General features: G+C 37.4%; 1 protein-coding gene across 1 annotated transcript in view; it reads left to right on the top strand.

Annotated features, from left to right (window-relative positions):
* The window catches only part of LOC112808936 (protocadherin alpha-1-like), a gene marked incomplete at its 3' end in the record, with an annotated part of 35,842 nt that extends 17,863 nt beyond the window's left edge, over positions 1–17,979 (top strand). Inside the window, exon 6 of the mRNA XM_073887831.1 lies at positions 16,577–17,979. Coding sequence (XP_073743932.1) covers positions 16,756–17,979 — 1,224 coding nt within the window. The remainder of the gene's footprint in view (positions 1–16,576) is intronic.

The raw sequence follows: 17,979 nt of genomic DNA, 5'->3' as shown, positions 1-17,979 counted from the left end.
CATTGAGGTGCAGGTGCCCCTTCAGATCACTACATTTGTATCTTCAAGGTAAATACCCAGTAGTGCAATTGCTGGGTTGTAGGGTAGCTCTATTTTCAACTTTTTGAGGAACCTCCGTACTGTTTTCCAGAGTGGCTGTACCAGCTTGCATTCCCACCAACAGTGTAAGAGGGTTCCCTTTTCTCTGCATCCTTGCCAATATCTGTCATTTCCTGACTTGTTAATTTTAGCCAGTGTGAGGTGGTATCTCGTTGTGGTTTTGATTTGTATTTCCCTGATGCCAAGTGATGTGAAACATTTTTTCATATGTCTGTTGGCCGTTTGCATGTCTTCTTTGGAGAAGTGTCTGTTTATGTCTTCTGCCCATTTCTTGATTGGATTATTCATTCTTTGGGTGTTGTGTTGAGTTTGATAAGTTCTTTATAGATTTTGCAGACTAGCCCTTTATCTGATAAGACATTTGCAAATATCTTTTCCCATTCTGTCAGTTGTCTTTTGGTTTTGTCGACTGTTTCCTTTGCTGTGCAAAAGCTTTTTATCTTGATGAAGTCCCAATAGTTTATTTTTGCCTTTGTTTCCCTTGCCTTTGGAGATGTGTCTAGCAAGAAGTTGCTGTGGCCGAGGTCGCAGAGGTTGCTGCCTGTGTTTTCCTCAAGGATTTTGATGGATTCCTGTCTAACACTTAGGTCTTTCATTCATTTTGAATCTATTTTTGTGTATGGTGCAGGAAAATGGCCCAGTTTCATTCTACATGTGGCTGTCCAATTTTCCCAACACCATTTGTTGAAGAGACTGTCTTTTTTCTATTGGATATTCTTTCCTGTTTTGTCAAAGATTAATTGACCATAGAGTTGAGGGTCCATTTCTGGGCTCTCTATTCTGTTCCATTGATCTATGTGTCTGTTTTTGTGCCAGTGCCATACTGTCTTGATTACAGCTTTGTAACAGAGCTGGAAGTCAGGCATTGTGGTGCCCCCAGCTTTGGTTTTCTTTTTCAACATTCCTTTGGCTATTTGGGGTCTTTTCTGGTTCCATATAAATTTTAGGATTATTTGTTCCAGCTCTGTGAAAAAAGTTGATGGTATTTTGATAGGAGTTGCATTGAATGTACAGATTGCTCTAGGTAGCATATACATTTAACAACATTTGTTCTTCAATCCATGAACATGGAACGTTTTTCCATTTTTTAAATGTCTTCCTCAATTTCTTTGGTGAGTGTTCTATAGTTTTCAGAGTACAGATCCTTTGCATCTTTGGTTAGGTTTATTCCTAGGTATCTTATGGTTTTGGGTGCAGTTGTAAATGGGATCAACTCCTTAATTTATCTTTCTTCCGTCTCATTGTTAGTGTATAGATATGTAGTTAATGTCTGTGCATTGATTTTATATCCTGCCACTTTGCTGAATTCCTGTCTAAGTTCTAGCAATTTTGGGGTGGAGTCTTTTTGGTTTTCCACACAGAGTATCATGTCATCTGTGAAGAGTGAGAATTTGACTTCTTTGACAATTCAGGTGACTTTTATTTCTTTTTGTTGTCTGATTGCTGAGGCTAGGACTTCTAGTACTATGTTGAACAACAGTGGTGATAGTGGACATGCCTGTTGTGTTCTTGACCTTAGGAGGAAAGCTCTCAGTTTTTCCCCATTGAGAATGATATTCTCTGTGGGTTCTTTGTATATGGCTTTTATGATATTGAGGGATGTTCTCTCTATCCCTACACTGTGAAAAGTTTTAATCAAGAAAGACTGATGTATTTTGTCAAATGCTTTTTCTGCATCAATCGAGAGGATTATATGGTTCTTGTCCTTTCTTTTATTAAGGTACTGTATCACATTTATTAATTTGTGGATGTTGAACCACTCTTGAAGCCCAGGAATAAATCTCACTTGGTCGTGGTGAATAATCCTTTTTTTTTTTTTTAAAGATTTTATTTATTTGAGAGAGAGAATGAGATAGAGAGAGAACGCATGAGATGGGGGAGGGTCCAAGGGAGAAGCAGACACCCTGCTGAGCAGGGAGCCCGATGCGGGACTCGATCCCGGGACTCCAGGATCATGACCTGAGCCGAAGGCAGTCGCTTAACCAACTGAGCCACCCAGGTGCCCTGTGAATAATCCTTTTAATGTACTGTTGGATCCTATTGACTAGGATCTTGGTGAGAATTTTTGCATCCATGTTTATCATGGATATTGGCCTATAATTTTCCTTTTTGATGGGGTCTTTGTCTGGTTTTTGGATCAAGGTAATGCTGGCCTTATAGAAAGAGTTTGGAAGTTTTCCTTCCATTTCTATTTTTTGAAACAGCTTCAGAAGAATAGGTATTAATTCTTCTTTATATGCTTGGTAGAATTCCCCTGGGAAGCCATCCGGTCCTGGACTCTTGTTTGTTCGGAGTTTTTGATTACAGTATCAATTTCCTTGCTGGTTATGAATCTGTTCAGGTTTCTATTTCTTCCTCTTTCAGTCTTGGTAGTTTATGAGTTTCCGGGAATGCATCCATTTCTTCCAGATTGCCTAATTTGTTGGCATATGGTTGCTCATAATATGGTTTTATAATTGTTTGTATTTCTTTGGTCTTGATTGAGGTCTCTCCTCTTTCATTCATGATTTTAGTTATTTGGGTCCTTTCTCTTTTTTTTTTTGACAAGTCTGGCCAAGGGTTTATCAATCTTACTAATTCTTTCAGGGCTGCCTGGGTGGCTCAGTTGGTTAAGCATCTGCCTTCGACTTGGGTCATGATCCCAGGGTCCTGAGCTCCTTGCTCAGTGGGAAGCCTGCTTCTCCCTCTCCCTCTGTAACTCCCTCTCCTTGCGCTCTCCCTCTGTCAGATAAATAAATAAAAATCTTTTTTAAAAAATTCTTTCAAAGATCAAGCTCCTAGTTTCGCTGATCTATTCTGCTGTTCCTTTGGTTTCTATTTCATTGATTTCTGCTCTAATCTTTATTAATTCTTTTCTCCTGCTGGGTTTAGGCTTTATTTGCTGTTCTTTCTTCAGGTCCTTTAGGTGTAAGGTTAGCTTGTGTATTTGAGACCTTTCTTGTTTCTTGAGAAAGGCTTGTATTGCTATATACGTCCCTCTTAGGACCACCTTTGCTGCATCCCAAAAGTTGTGAACAGTTGTGTTTTCATTTTCATTTGTTTCCATGAATTTTTTAAATTTTCTTTAATTTCCTGGTTGACCAATGCATTCTTTAGTAGGATGCGCTTTAACCTCCATGTATTTCAGCTCTTTCCAAATTTCCCCTCATGATTGAGTTCCAGTTTCAAAGCACTGTGGTCTGAAAATATGCAGGGAATGATCTCAATATTTTGCTACCAGTTGAGACCTGATTTGTGACCCAGTATGTGATCTCTTCTGGAGAATGTTCCATGTGCACTTGAGATGAATGTGTATTCTGTTGCTTTAGGATGGAATGCTTTGAATATATCTGTGAAGTTCATCTGTTCCAGTGTGTCATTCAAAGCCCTTGTTTCCTTGTTGATCTTCTGCTTAGATGATGTGTCCATTGCAGGGAGTGGGGTGTTAAAGTTCCCTACTATTATTGTATTAATATTGATGTGTTTCTTTGATTTTGTTATTAATTGGTTTATATAATTGGCTGCTTCCATGTTAGGGGCATAAATATTTACAAATGTTAGATCTTCTTGTTGGATAGACCCTTTAATTATAATATAGTGTCCTTCCTTATCTCTTATTACAGTCTTTGGTTTAAAAACCTAATTGGTCTGATGAAAGGATTGCCACCCCAGCTTTCTTTTGATGTCCATTAGCATGATAAATGGTTTTCCACCCCCTCACTTTTCAATCTGGAGGGGTCTTTGTGTCTAAAATGAGTCTCTTGAAGACAGCAGATTGATGGGTATTGCTTTTTTATCCAATCTGATACCCTGTGTCTTTTGACTGGGGCATTTAGCCCATTTACATTCAGAGGAACTTTTGAAAGATATGACTTTAGTGCCATTGTATTAGCTGTACAGTCATAGAAACAGTCACTGTTTCTGTATATTGTCTCTGTTCCTTTCTGGTCTATGTTACTTTGGGGCTCTCTCTTCGCTTAAATGATCCCCTTTAATATTTCTGCAGGGCTGGCTTGTGATCACAAATTCTTTTTTTTGTTTGTTTGTTTTTTGTTTGTTCTGGAAGCTTTTTATCTCTCCTATTTTGAATGACAGCCTCGCTAGATAAAATATTCTTGGCTGCATATTTTTCTCTTTTATCTTCCTGAATATATCATGCCAGTCCTTTTTGGCTTGTCTCTGTGGATAGGTCTACTGCAAGTCTATTGTTTCCACCCTTGTAGGTTACAGACCTCTTGTCCTGAGCTGCTTTCAGGATTTTCTCTTTGTCTCTGAGATTTACAAGCTTCGCTATTATATGTCAATGTGTTGGTGTTTTTAAATTGATTTTGAGGGGGTTTGTCTTGCCTCCTGGACTTGAGTGTCTTTTTTGTTCTCCAGATTAGGGAGGTTCTCTGGTATAATTTGCTCCTATATACCTTCTGCTCCCCCCTTTCCTCTTCTTCTGGTATCCCAATTATTCTAATGTTGTTCTGCTTTATTTTATCACTTGTCTCTATAATTCTCCCCTCATGATCCAGTAATTGTTTATATTTTTCTCAGCTTCTTTATTCTCCATCATTTTGTCTTCTATATCACTCATTCTCTCTTCTGCCTCATTTACCCTAGCAGTTAGAGCCTCTATTTTTGATGGAATCTCATTACTAGCTTTTTTATTTTAACTTGATTAGATTTTAGTTCTTTCATTTCTCCAGAAAGGGATTCTCAAATGTCTTCTGTGTTTTTTTCAAGCCCAGCTAGTATTTTTATAATCGTTATTCCGAACTCTAGTTCTGACATCTTACTTATTATACATACTGATTAGGTCCCTGGCAGTCAGTACTGCCTCTTGTTCTCTTTTATTGAGGTGAGTTTTTCCATCTTGTCATTCTATCCAGAGAAGAATAGGTGAATGAGAGAACAAAATAATAAAATGTCAAGGACTCCTGAAAAATACACACTAAACAAATCAGAATAACCCCAAACGAAAAAAAAAATTTTTTTTAAAGAGAGAATATAATCGATAGGTGAACAGAATAGAGCGATACACTGGATCCTTTGTGTATTTTGATCTGTTTGTTAGAAAACTCGATCCCAAAATTGTAAAGAAAGAAAAACTTATGTGTACAAAAATAAAATGAAATACAATGAAAGGATAGAATGTAACTATAGAAATGAAAATTAAAAGAGAAAAAAAAGGGATATAAACAGACAGGTGAACAGAACAGAGCAATACACTATATCCTGAGTGTATTTTTGTCGGTGTGTTAGAAGAAACTACATCTCAAAATTGTAAAGAAAGAAAAACATATATATACAAAAATAAAATTAAATACATTGGAAGGATACATGTGATTGTAATGTTGAAAATTTAAAAAGGCTGTAACAAAACCAAAAAAAAATGAAGAAACAAGAACAAATATGATCAGATGTGTGAAGAGAACAGAGCCATATATTAGATTCTGGGTTGTATTTTGGTCTGTTTGTTAGAAGAAACTATATCTTAAAATTGTAAAGAAAGAATATATATATGTATATATACACAAAAATAAAATTAAACCCAATGAAAGTATAGAATGTAAATGTAAAAATGAAAATTTAAAAAAGATTTTAAGAAGAGTTGATAAAATAAGAAATTGGTTGAAAAAGGAAAGAGAAAACAAATTAAAATTGAAAGACTGAAGAATCGTGGGGAATAAACATGAATTCTATATACTGTTTTCCCCTAGCACTGGAATTTTGTAGTTCTCTATGATCGGTAAACTTCATCTAACCCAAATGTTTTTGCTGATCTTTTGGGGGAAGGGCCTGTTGTGTTGATTCTCAAGTGTCTTTGCCCCAAGCAGAGTTGCACTGTCCTTGCTAGGCAGCCAGGCTAAATAATCTGCTCCAGATTGTTCTATGTGGTTTTTGTTCCCTGAAGGCTTTTTATCCCACTTTAGAGGATGAGAATGAAAATGGCAGCCTCCTAGTCTCCAGCCCTGGAGCCAAAACCTTGGGGCCCTACTCCTCTGTCCACCCTCAGGGAAAAGCAATCAATGACTCCTGTCTCCCTGGTCTATGTGCACTCTGTGCTCAGCCAGCCTGTAACCAACACTTTCTATCTCAGGCACATGACCCCATTTCAAGTCTCCAAACCCTTCAGACTCCTGCAGTGTGCACCTGTGCCACTCCTCCTGGGGGAAGGTGGAAGATGGGAGATCTCGCTGGTTCTACCGCTGCTGGGCCCCTGCCCAGAGAGCAGTCACCAACTGCACCACAGTTTGTGGTTTTTGGCAATGCCAATCTATAAGCCCACTCCTGGGCTCCCTGATAGTAGCCAGCTTACCCCCTCTGATGTCTGGGAACTCTGCCACACTCAGGCACCCCCCCATCTTCCTGTGACCCTAAGGATCCTGAGACCACACTGTCTCACCTAGGATTCCGCCCTTCACCGCCTGAGTGCCTTTCAGGCAGGGACATCTCTCACTGGAGCCAACTTCTAAAAGTTCTGATTTTGTCCTCCACTGCTCTATCACTTTCTGGTAGCCAGCTTATGGAGGCTCCTTCTCCCCGAGGTTTATCTTTCCATATATCACCTCAGATTCTCTTCTCCACAGCTCCTACCTTGCAGAAAATGGTTGCTTTTCTGTTTGTAGAGTTGCAGCTGTTCTTGTCTTAGATCTGCAATTGAGTTTGCAGGTGTTCAGAATGATTTGATAGCTATCTAGCTGAATTCCTGGGACCAGACAAAACTAAGGTCTACTCCTCCACCATCTTGAACTCCAAAAAACTGAGATTTTATTTATTTATTTACTTGAGAGAGAGAGAGAACACAAGCAGGGGAGGAACAGAGGGAGAGGCACAAACAGACTCCACACTGAGCATGGAGCCAGACGTTGGGCCCAATCCCTGTACCCTGAGATCATGACCTGAGCTGAAATCAAGAGTCTGTCACCCAACTGAATTAGCCCACAGGCACCCCACGTTCATCTATTTTGTTTCTTAAATTCCACATATGAGTGAAATCATATAGCATTTGTTTTTTCATTTCTCTTTTTTAAATTATTTATTTGAAAGAGAGAGAACAAGTGGGGGCAGGAGCAGAGGGGGAAGGAGAGGGAGAGAATATCTCAAGCAGACTCTGTGCTAAGTTTGGAGCCCAGTGGGGGGCATGATCTCAGCCTGAGCTAAAACCAGGAGTTGGACGCTTAACCGACTGAGCCACACAGGCATCCCTGTATTTTTATTTCTATAATGTCAGTGCTAATGTCTCTATCATTTCTAATTTTAGTAATTTCATTAGTCTCTCTTATTTTTCTTGGTCATTCTAGCAAAAGCTTTGTCAATCGTATTGATCTTTTAAAAAAAAAACTGTGTTTTGGTTTCATTGATATTTACTTTATTCTTTTTCTGTACTCTTTCTTGTTCATCAATGTCCACTCTAATCTTTATTATATCTTTCCTTCTGATTGCTTCTGTTTGCTCTTCTTTTTTTTCTCCAGAGTTGTAAGGTGGAAGTTTAGTTTATTGATTTAAGATCATTCCTCTTTTTGAATCTAAGAATTTACAGCTATACATTTCCACTTGTCTTTCATACGTTTTGGTATGTTATGCTATGGGGCGCCTGGGTGGCTCAGTCAGTTAAGCGGCTGCCTTCGGCTCAGGTCATAATCCCAGCGTCCTGGGATCGAGTCCTGCATCGGGCTCCCTGCTCGGCGGGGAGCCTGCTTCTCCCTCTCCCTCTGCCTGCCGCTCCCCTTGCTTGTGCTCTCTCTCTCTCTCCCTCTCTCTGTGTCAAATAAATAAATAAATAAATCTTTAAAAAAATATATTTTTTTAATTTCAGACTATTTTCTTATTTTTTCTTGAGATTTCTTCTCTCACCCATTGATTATTTCATAGCATATTGTTTAATTTTAACACAGGTTTTTGCATTTCCCAAATTTCTTTCTGTTATTAATTTCCAATTTCCATTAAGGAGGAGCATCCTTTTATGAGTTCATTCCTTTTAAATTGATTGAGGCTTGCTTTATGGACCAGGATATGGTCTGACCTAAATAATGTTCCATGTGTACTAGAAAGGGGGGAATACTGATGCTGTTGGATGGAGTTCTTTGTAGAATTCTGTTAGATCTAGTATGTATAGACTGCTGTTCAAGTCTTCTATTTCCCTGTTGATCTTCTGCATAGTTGTTTTATAGACTATTGATAGTGGAGTATTCTTTGTTGTTGAACTGTTTATTTCTCTCCTCGGTTCTGTCAGACTTTGCTTCATGTATTTGGGGGCTCTCTTGTTAGATGGATATGTGATTATAATTTGTAATATAATTTTTATAATATATAACATCACTCTTTAGTTCTAGTAATATTTTTGCTTTGCAGTCTATTTTATCTGATGTAAGTAGCCACTATGATTTTTATTTGGTTACTGTTTGCTTTGTATATCTTTTCCCCAACTCTACTTTGAATCTACTTGTATCTTTGAATCTAAAGTGTATCTCTTGTAAGAAGCATAGAATTGGATCACGTTTTTTTTTTAAGATTTTTATTTATTTATTGAGAGAGAGAGAGAATGGTAGAGAGAGCATGAGAAGGAGGAAGGTCAGAGGGAGAAGCAGACTCCCTGCTGAGCAGGGAGCCTGATGCGGGACTCGATCCCGGGACTCCAGGATCATGACCTGAGCCGAAGGCAGTCGCTTAACCAACTGAGCCACCCAGGCACCCTGGATCACGTTTTTAAAAATCGATTCTGTCAATCTCTGCACTTTGAATAAAGAATTTAACCCATTTACTTTTAGAGTTACTAAACTCTACTCCTATGCAGTTCCATCTCCCCTGTTGTATGTTTTGATGTCACATATTTCATTTTTGTATATTGTATGCCCAGTAACATAGATTAAAATTATTTTTATGCATTTGTTTTTTTAAATTATCTAGAAAACAGTAAGTGGAATTATTAACCAAAATAGCAATAATATTGACTTTTATATATGGCCATTATTTCCATTTGCTGCATCTTCATTCAAATTCAAGTTACTGTCTCGCATCCTTTGATTTCAACCCGAAGGGCTCTATTTAGCCTTATTTCTTGTAGGGCAGGTTTTGTGGTAATGAATTCCCCTGATTTTATCTTGGAATGTCTTAATTTTCCCCTCACTTTTGAAGGACAGTTTTGTCAGATACAGAATTCTTGGTTGGCAGGTTGTTCTTTCAAAATTATAAGTATTTTATTCCACTACTTTCTGGCTTCCAAGGTTTCTGATAAAAAGTCAGTTGAGGGTGGCTCATTCAGTTGAGCGTCTGCCTTCAGCTCGGGTCATGATCCAGGGGTCCTGAGATCAAGCCTCACATAGGACTCCCTGCTCAGCCCCTGCTGAGAGAGAAGTCTGCTTCTCCCTTTCCTTCTGCCCCACCTCCACTTGTGCTCTCTTTCTATCAAAATAAATAATAAAATCTTAAAAAAAAGAAGTCAGTTGATAATTTTACTGAGCATCCCTTGTACCTGCTGACTAGCTTCTTTTTGCTCATTTCAAGATTCTTTCTTTGTCTTTTAGTACTTCGGTTATAATGTACCTTAGTTTGGTTTATCCTTCTTGGAGTTCATTGGGCTTCTTGGATTTGTAGATACATGTCTTTCCTGAAATTTGGGGAATTTTTGGATATTATCTTTTCTTTTTGAACTTATTTTTTATTTTAATTCCCATATAGTTAACATACAGTGTTATATTAGTTTCAGGTGTACAGTACAGTTATTTGACAATTATATACATTACTTGGTGCTCATCAAGATTAAGTGTACTCTTAATCCCCTTCACCTATTTCACCCATCTCCCTGCCCATCTTGCCTCTGGTAACCACCTGTTTTTTTCTCTATAGTTAATTAAAGAGAGCATGTGATATGATGAGCACGGGGTGTTATACTCAACTAATGAATCATTGAACTTTATATCAAAAACTAATGATGTACTATGGCTAATTGAATTTAAATAAAATAAATAAATAAAAAGAAACAAAACTTTAGTTGAAAAAAGAGTCTTTTTTTTCTTTGTCTCCTTTTCCCCCTTTGTTTGGTTTCTTAAATTCCACATATGAATGAAATCATATGGTGTGTGTCTTTCTCTGACTGACTTTGCTTAGCATTATACTCTGTAGCTCCATCTATGTTGTTGCAAATGGCAAGATTTCATTCTTTTTTATGACTGAATAATATTCCATTGCATATATATACTACATCTTTGTTTTCATTTTCATTAAGTTTTTTATTTCATTTTTTAAAAGTTTTTTATTTTAATTCCAGTGTGGTTAACATACAGTGTTATATTAGTTTCAAATGTACAACATAGTGATTCAATAATTCTATATATTAATCAGTGCTCATCATGGTAAGTGTACTCTTTGATCCCCATCACCTATGTCACCCATCTCCCCACCCACCTCCCTCTGCTAACCATTAGTTTGTTCTGTATAGTTAAGAGTCTGTTTCTTGGTTTGTCTCTCTTTTTTTCTTTGTTCATTTTGTTCGTTTGTTTCTTAAATACCATATATGCATGAAATCAAGTGGTATTTGTCTTTCTCTGACTGACTGATTTCACTTAGCTTTATACTCTCTAGCTCCATTCATGTTACAGATGACAAGATTTCCTTCTTTTCTTGGGTAAATAATATTTCACTATATATATATATATAATGAAATATATATATATATCCACATCCTCACCAATACTTGTTTCTTATATTCTTACTTGTTTCTTATGTTTCATATATATATAGCACCTTTTTCTTATCCCTTCATCAGTCAGTGGACACTTGGGTTGCTTCCACAATTTGGCTATTATAAATAATGCTGCAATAAACATAGGGGAGCATATATCCCTTTGCTTTAGTGTTTTTATATACTTTAATTAAATACCCTCTAGAGTGATTACTGGATCGTAGGGTAGTTCTATTTTTAATTTTTTGAGGAACTGCCATACTGTTTTCCATAGTGGCTGCACCAGTTTGCATTCCCACCAACAGTGCACGAGGGTTTCTTATTTTCCAGAGCTCACAAATCCTTGTTTCTTAGGTTTTTTATTTTCACCATTCCAACAGGTGTGAGGTGATATCTCATTGTAGTTTTGACTTGCATTTCCTTGATGATGAGTGATGTTGAGCACCTTTTCATGTGTCTGTTGACCATCTGGCTATCTTCTTTGGAGAAATGTCTGTTCATGTCTTCTCCCCATCTTTCAATTGGATTATTCATTTTTGGGGTGTTGAGTTGTATAAGTGCTTCATATATTTTTGGATATTAACCCTTTATTGGATATGTCATTTGCAAAAATCTTTCATTCAGTTGGTTGTCTATTAGGTTTTTGTTTTTTGGTTGTCTTTTAGGTTTGTTGATTGTTTCCTTTGCTGTGCAGCTTTTTATTTTGATGTAGGCCCAATAGTTTATTTTTGCTTTCATTTCCCTTGCCTCAGGAGACATATCTAGAAAAATGTTGCTATAGCCGATGTTAGAGAAATTACTGCTTCTGCTCTCGTCTAGGATTTTCATGGTTTCAGGTCTCACATTTACTTCCTTAATCCACTCCCCACCCCTTGATCCATTTTGAGTTTATTTTTGTATATGGTGTAAGAAAGTGGTCCAGTTTCATTCTTTTGCATATAGCTGTCCAGTTTTCCCAAGACCATTATTTGAAGAGACTGTTTCCCATTGCATATTCTTGCCTCCTTTGTCACATATTAATTGACCATATAATCATGGGTTTGTTTCTGCGCTTTCTCTCCTGTTCTATCGAACTGTTTTGATTACTACAGCTTTGTAGTATAACTTGGAAATCCAGAATTGTGATACCTCCAGCTTTATTTTTGATTTTCAACATTGCTTTGGCTATTTGGAGTGTTTTGTTGCTTCATACGAATTTCAGGATTGTTTATTCTAGTTCTGTGAGAACTGCTGTTGGTATTTTGATAGGGATTACACTAAATCTGTAGATTGCTTTATGTAGTCCGGACATTTTTCTTTTTTATTTTTTAAAATATTTTATTTATTTGCGAGAGAGAGAATGAGAGACAGAGAGCATGAGAGAGAGGGGGGTCAGAGGGAGAAGCTGACTCCCTGCTGAGCAGGGAGCCTGATGTGGGACTCGATCCCAGGACTCCAGGATCATGACCTGAGCCAAAGGCAGTTGCTTAACCAACTGAGCCACCCAGGCACCCCTGGACATTTTTCAATATTTGTTCTTCCAATACATGAACATGGAATATCTTTCCATTTGTTTGTGTCATCTTCAATTTCTTTCATTAGTGTCTTCTAATTTTCAGAGTACAGGTCTTTCACCTCCTTGTTTAAGTTTGTTCCTAGGTATTTTATTATTTTTGGTGCAGTTGTAAATGGGGATATTTTCTTAATTTCTCTTTCTGCTGCTTTATTATTAGTATAAAGAAATGTGATGGATTTCTGTAGACTGATTTTATATTCTTCCACCTTACTGAATTCATTTATCAGTTCTAGTAATTTTTTTGGAGGAGTCCTTAGTGTTTTCTATACATGGTATCAGGTCAGGTTTAGTTTTGTGCAAATAGTGAAAGTTTTACTTCTTCCTTACCAATTTGGATGTCTTTTATTCCTTATTCTTGTCTGATTGCTGTGGCTAGGATTTCCAGTACTTTGTTGAATAAAAGTTGTGAGAATGGACATCCTTGTTTGTTCCTGATGTTAGGGGAAAAGGTCTTAGTTTTTCACCACTGAGTATGATGTTAGCTCTGGATTTCTCATATATTGTCTTTATTATGTTATTTATTGTGTTTATTATGTTCCCTCTAAACCTACTTGGTTGAGGAAACTTCATACTGTTTTCCAGAATGTTTGCACCAGTTTGCATTCCCACCAATGGTATAAGAAGGTTCCCCTTTCTCCACATCTTTGCCAACATCTGTTGTTTCCTTTGTTGTTAATTTTAGCCATTCTGACTGGTGTGAGGTGGTATCTCATGGTGGTTTTGATTTGTATTTCCCTGATGATGAGGAATGTTGAGTATCTTTTCATGTGTCTGTTAGCCATCTGGATGTCTTCTTTGGAAAAATGTCTATTCTTGTCTTCTGACCATTTCTTAACTGGATTATTCATTTTTGAGGTGTTGAATTTGATAAGTTCTTTATGGATTTTGGATACTAACCCTTTATCAGATATGTCATTTTCAAATATCTTCTCCTATTCCATGGATTGCCTTTTAGTTTTGTTTAGTTTAGTTGATTTTTTTCCTTCACTGTGCAGAAGCTTTTTATCTTGATGAAGTCCCAATAGTTCACTTTTTGCTTTTGTTTCCCTTGCCTCCAGTGATGTGTCTAGTAAGAAGTTGCTATGGCTGAAGTCAAAGACGTTGCTGCCTGTGTTCTTTAGGATTTTGTTGGTTGCCTGTCTCATATTTAGGTCTTTTAACAATTTTGAATTTATTTTTGTGTATGGTGTAAGAAAGTGGTCCAGTTGGGAAAACTGGACAACTAGATAGACTTTTCAAATTTTCTATCTCTCCCTGATTCAGTTTTGGGAGATTATATGTTTCTAGGAATTTATCTATTTCTTCTAGATTGTCCAACTTGCTGGTATATAATTTTTCATAATATTCTTTTACAATCCTTTGTATTTCTGTGGTGTCAGTTATTTCTCCTCTTTCATTTCTGATTTTTTTTTATTTGAGTCATCTCTCTCTCTCTCTCTCTCTCTCTCATGAGTTTGGTCAAAGTTTTATCAATTTTTTCTATCTTTTTAAAGAACTAACTTCTGGTTCCATTGATCTGTTCTATTCTTTTAGTTTCTATTTTGCTTATTTCTGCCCTAACCTTTATTATTTCCTCCCTTCTACTGGTTTTGGGTTTTGTTTGTTCTTTTTCTAGCTCCTTTAGATATAAGGTTAAATTGTTTATTGGAGATTGTTCTTGCTTCTTGAGTTAGGCCTTTATGGCTGTAAACTTCCCTCCTAGGTCAGGTTTTGCTGCATCCCAAAGATTTTGGACTGCTGTGTTTTCATTTTCATTTGTCTCCATGTATTTTTTTTATTTCCTCTTTGATTTCTGGCTGACCCATTCATTGTTTAATAGCATGTTATTTAACCTCCATGTATTTCTGCTGTTTCCAGATTTTTTTCTTGTGGTTGATTTCTAGATTTATTTATTTATTTGTTTGTTTGTTTATTTATTTATTTTTAAGATTTTATTTATTTATTTGACAGAGAGAGACACAGTGAGAGAGGGAACACAAGCAGGGGGAGTGGGAGAGGGAGAAGCAGGCTTCCCGCTGAGCAGGGAGCCTGATGTGGGGCTTGATCCCAGGACCCTGGGATTATGACCTGAGACGAAGGCAGACGCTTGATAACTGAGCTACCCAGGTGCCCCATGATTTCTAGTTTTATAGCATTGTTGTGGCCTGGTATGACTTCAATCTTTTTTAATTTGTTTGACTCATTTTATGGCCTAATATCTGATCTGTTCTGGAAAATGTTCCTTGTGTACTTGAAAGGAATGTCTATTCTGCTGTTTTAGGTTATGGAATGTTCTGAATATATCTGTTAAATCCATCTCGTCCATTCTGTCATTCAAAGCCACTCTTTTCCATGATTTTCTATTTGGATGATCTGTCCATTGATGTAAGTGGGATGTTAAAGTCCCCTACTATTGTTGTTATTACTATCAAACTTCCTTTATGTTTGTTATTAGCTGCTTTATGTATTTGGGTGTTACTATGTTGGATGCGTAAATATTTACCATTGGTATATCTTCTTGTTGCATTGTTCTGTTTATGAGTGTATAGTGTCCTTCTTTGTCTCTTGTTACAGTCTTTGTTTTAAAGTCTATTTTTTCTGATATAAGCATTACTACCTAGCTTTCTTTTTATATATCCATTTGCATGATAAATTCTTCTCTACCCCTTTACTTTTTTTAAAAGAAATTTTTATTTAAATTCTGGTTAGTTAACATACAGTATAGCTTTAGTTTAGGTGAACAATATAGTGACCCAACACTTTCATACATCATGAGGTGTTCATCACAAATCCACCATTTAATCCATCCTCCACTTCCCTTCTGGTAACCATCAATTTGTTCTCTATAGTTAAGTGTCTGAGGGGCACCTGGCTGACTCAGTCAGTAGAGCATGCAACTCTTGATCTTAGGGTTGTGAGTTTGAGCCCACATTGGGGGTATAGTTTAAAAAAAATAAAAGAGGCTGTTTCTTTTTTTTTTAAGATTTTATTTATTTATTTGAGAGAAAGAGAGAATGAGAGATAGAGAGCACGAGAGGGAAGAGGGTCAGAGGGAGAAGCAGACTCCCTGCCGAGCAGGGAGCCTGATGTGGGACTCGATCCCGGGACTCCAGGATCATGACCCGAGCCGAAGGCAGTCGCTTAACCTACTGAGCCACCCAGGCACCCAAAAGAGGCTGTTTCTTAGTTTGCCTTTCTCTCTTTTTCTACCTTTGCTTGTTTTGTTTTATTTCCTAAATTCCACATATGAGTGAAATCACATGGTATTTGTCTTTCTCTGACTGACTTATTTCACTTAGCATAATATTCTATAGCTCCATCCATGTTGTTGCAAATTTCATTTTTATATGTATATATATATACATATTATACATTATATATATATATATATATATATATATATATATATAATGCAGACTCCATTCACCACCCATGAAATCATGGTCCGAGCTTAACTGACTGGGCCACCCAAGCACCCCAGATCTATTCAGATTCTATAGCTATTTGCTCTGTGGTTACCATGGACATTGCATTTAATATCTTAAAGTTATCACCCTCTAATTTGAGTTTATACCAGCTTAACTTGAACTCTGCTATTTTAACAGCTCTGATAACAAATTTTCCAGGCATTACACTCCTGTTTATTTTTCCTTTGAAGATAGTATTGTGTAGCCTTTTATTTTCATAATCACAACGATGACAATATAGTCCATGATTAACTATTGTTTTAAGTTTCAATTAAGTGTCATCTGATCATTGTAAATGACATTTTTCTATACTGAGAATATATTCAAATTGAACAATTTTCATAAAAATAAAGAGGATGAAACGTTACAATATAGCTGAAATTATAAAGATTGTAGTTTTCAAAATTAAAGCTTGATAATTATATAGTTTTCAGTTAAATATAGATACGTTATAAAAGGTAAAATAAGTTTTTAACTGTAGAAAACAAAAGTATATTTAATTCAACAGTTTTATGTTTGAAATATCTGAATGCCAGTAAATTGTGGTTAGAATTTATTCTATGTATTCTTCATAGTAATAAAATGCATAAAAGGAAATCTATACATTAAAGTACCTTGCATATTAAAATATTAACAGTATTGCCTAAATCTACTGGTATTTTTAAAAGTTCCAAATTCTGAATTTGCTTCATTTTAAGAATAAGTGAGATTTGAAGTGTACCAGTCTTTAAAAGACATAACTGAAAATGATTGCATTGAGTAAATTGCAAATGAATATATAGACTTTTGGAAATCAGTGAATGAATCTCAAATCTACACCATTAGCCACATGATGTCGCTGTATACCACAAAGTCTTGTCACCAAAAACTAAAGGAGGAAGCTCCATTTTGTCACAGCCTGAGAGAAGACAAAAACGGCCGGGAGATATATTATTCAAGATATAAAGTAAAGAGAGTATGACTTTGAAGTGAGAGAGCGGTACCAAATTTTTAGTGGTTTTGCGATGCTGTTTCCTAGGCAAGGAGGCAAGGGAGCCCTGCGTTTGTTGCTCTCCGTTCTGCTCCTCGCAGCCTGGAAGACTGGGAGTGGTCAGGTCCACTACTCGGTCGCCGAGGAGGCCAAACACGGCACCTTCGTGGGCCGCATCGCCCAAGACTTGGGGCTGGAGCTGGCAGAGCTGGTGCCGCGCCTTTTCCGGGTGGCGTCCAAAGGCCACGGGGACCTTCTGGAGGTAAATCTGCAGAATGGCATTTTGTTTGTGAATTCTCGGATCGACCGGGAGGAGCTGTGCAGGCGGAGCGCGGAGTGCAGCCTCCACCTGGAGGTGATCGTGGACAGGCCGCTGCAGGTTTTCCATGTGGTGGTGGAGGTGAAGGACATTAATGATAACCCACCGGTTTTCAGAGCAAGAGAACAAAGGTTATTTATTCCTGAATCTAGACTGGTGGATTCACGTTTCCCGATAGAGGGCGCTGCTGATGAGGACATTGGTACCAACGCTCTTCTAACTTACACCCTCAGCCCCAGCGATTATTTCTCTTTGGATGTACAGGCAAGTGATGAACTCAGTAAGTCACTTTCACTTGAATTGAGGAAATCTTTGGATAGAGAAGAAACATCAGAACTTCATTTATTATTGACAGCCACTGATGGGGGCAAACCAGAGCTGGAAGGTACAGTTCAGCTGCTGATCACAGTGCTGGACGTTAATGATAATGCCCCATTGTTTGCCCAGGCTGTGTACAGAGTCCATTTATTAGAAAGTACAGCAAATGGAACATTAGTGACTACATTAAACGCCTCTGATGCCGATGAAGGTGTAAATGGAGAAATTGTTTTTTCCTTTGGCAGTGATGTTCCTCTAAACATTCAAAAAAACTTCAAAATTGATTCCAACTCAGGAGAAATTAGGCTAATTGGTAGACTGGATTATGAAGAAACAAAATCCTATGAAATTCAGGTAAAAGCAGTTGATAAAGGAAATCCTCCAATGTCGAATCACTGCAAGGTTTTAGTGAAAGTGCTGGATGTAAATGACAATGCTCCACAACTGGCAATCACACCTCTGTCTTTGCCGGTCAGAGAGGACACTCCACTTGGCACCGTCATCGCCTTTGTCTCCGTGTCCGACCGTGACTCCGGTGTCTATGGGCAGGTGACCTGCTCTCTGATGCCTCACATCCCCTTCAAGCTGGTGTCCACCTTCAAGAATTACTATTCGCTGGTG

The sequence above is a fragment of the Callorhinus ursinus genome, unplaced genomic scaffold (genome assembly GCF_003265705.2).
Source record: "Callorhinus ursinus isolate GAN/ISIS: 27379988/994484 unplaced genomic scaffold, GSC_fseal_2.0 scaffold83, whole genome shotgun sequence".
NCBI lineage: Eukaryota > Metazoa > Chordata > Mammalia > Carnivora > Otariidae > Callorhinus > Callorhinus ursinus.
This window is presented reverse-complemented; position numbering and strand designations above follow the sequence as displayed.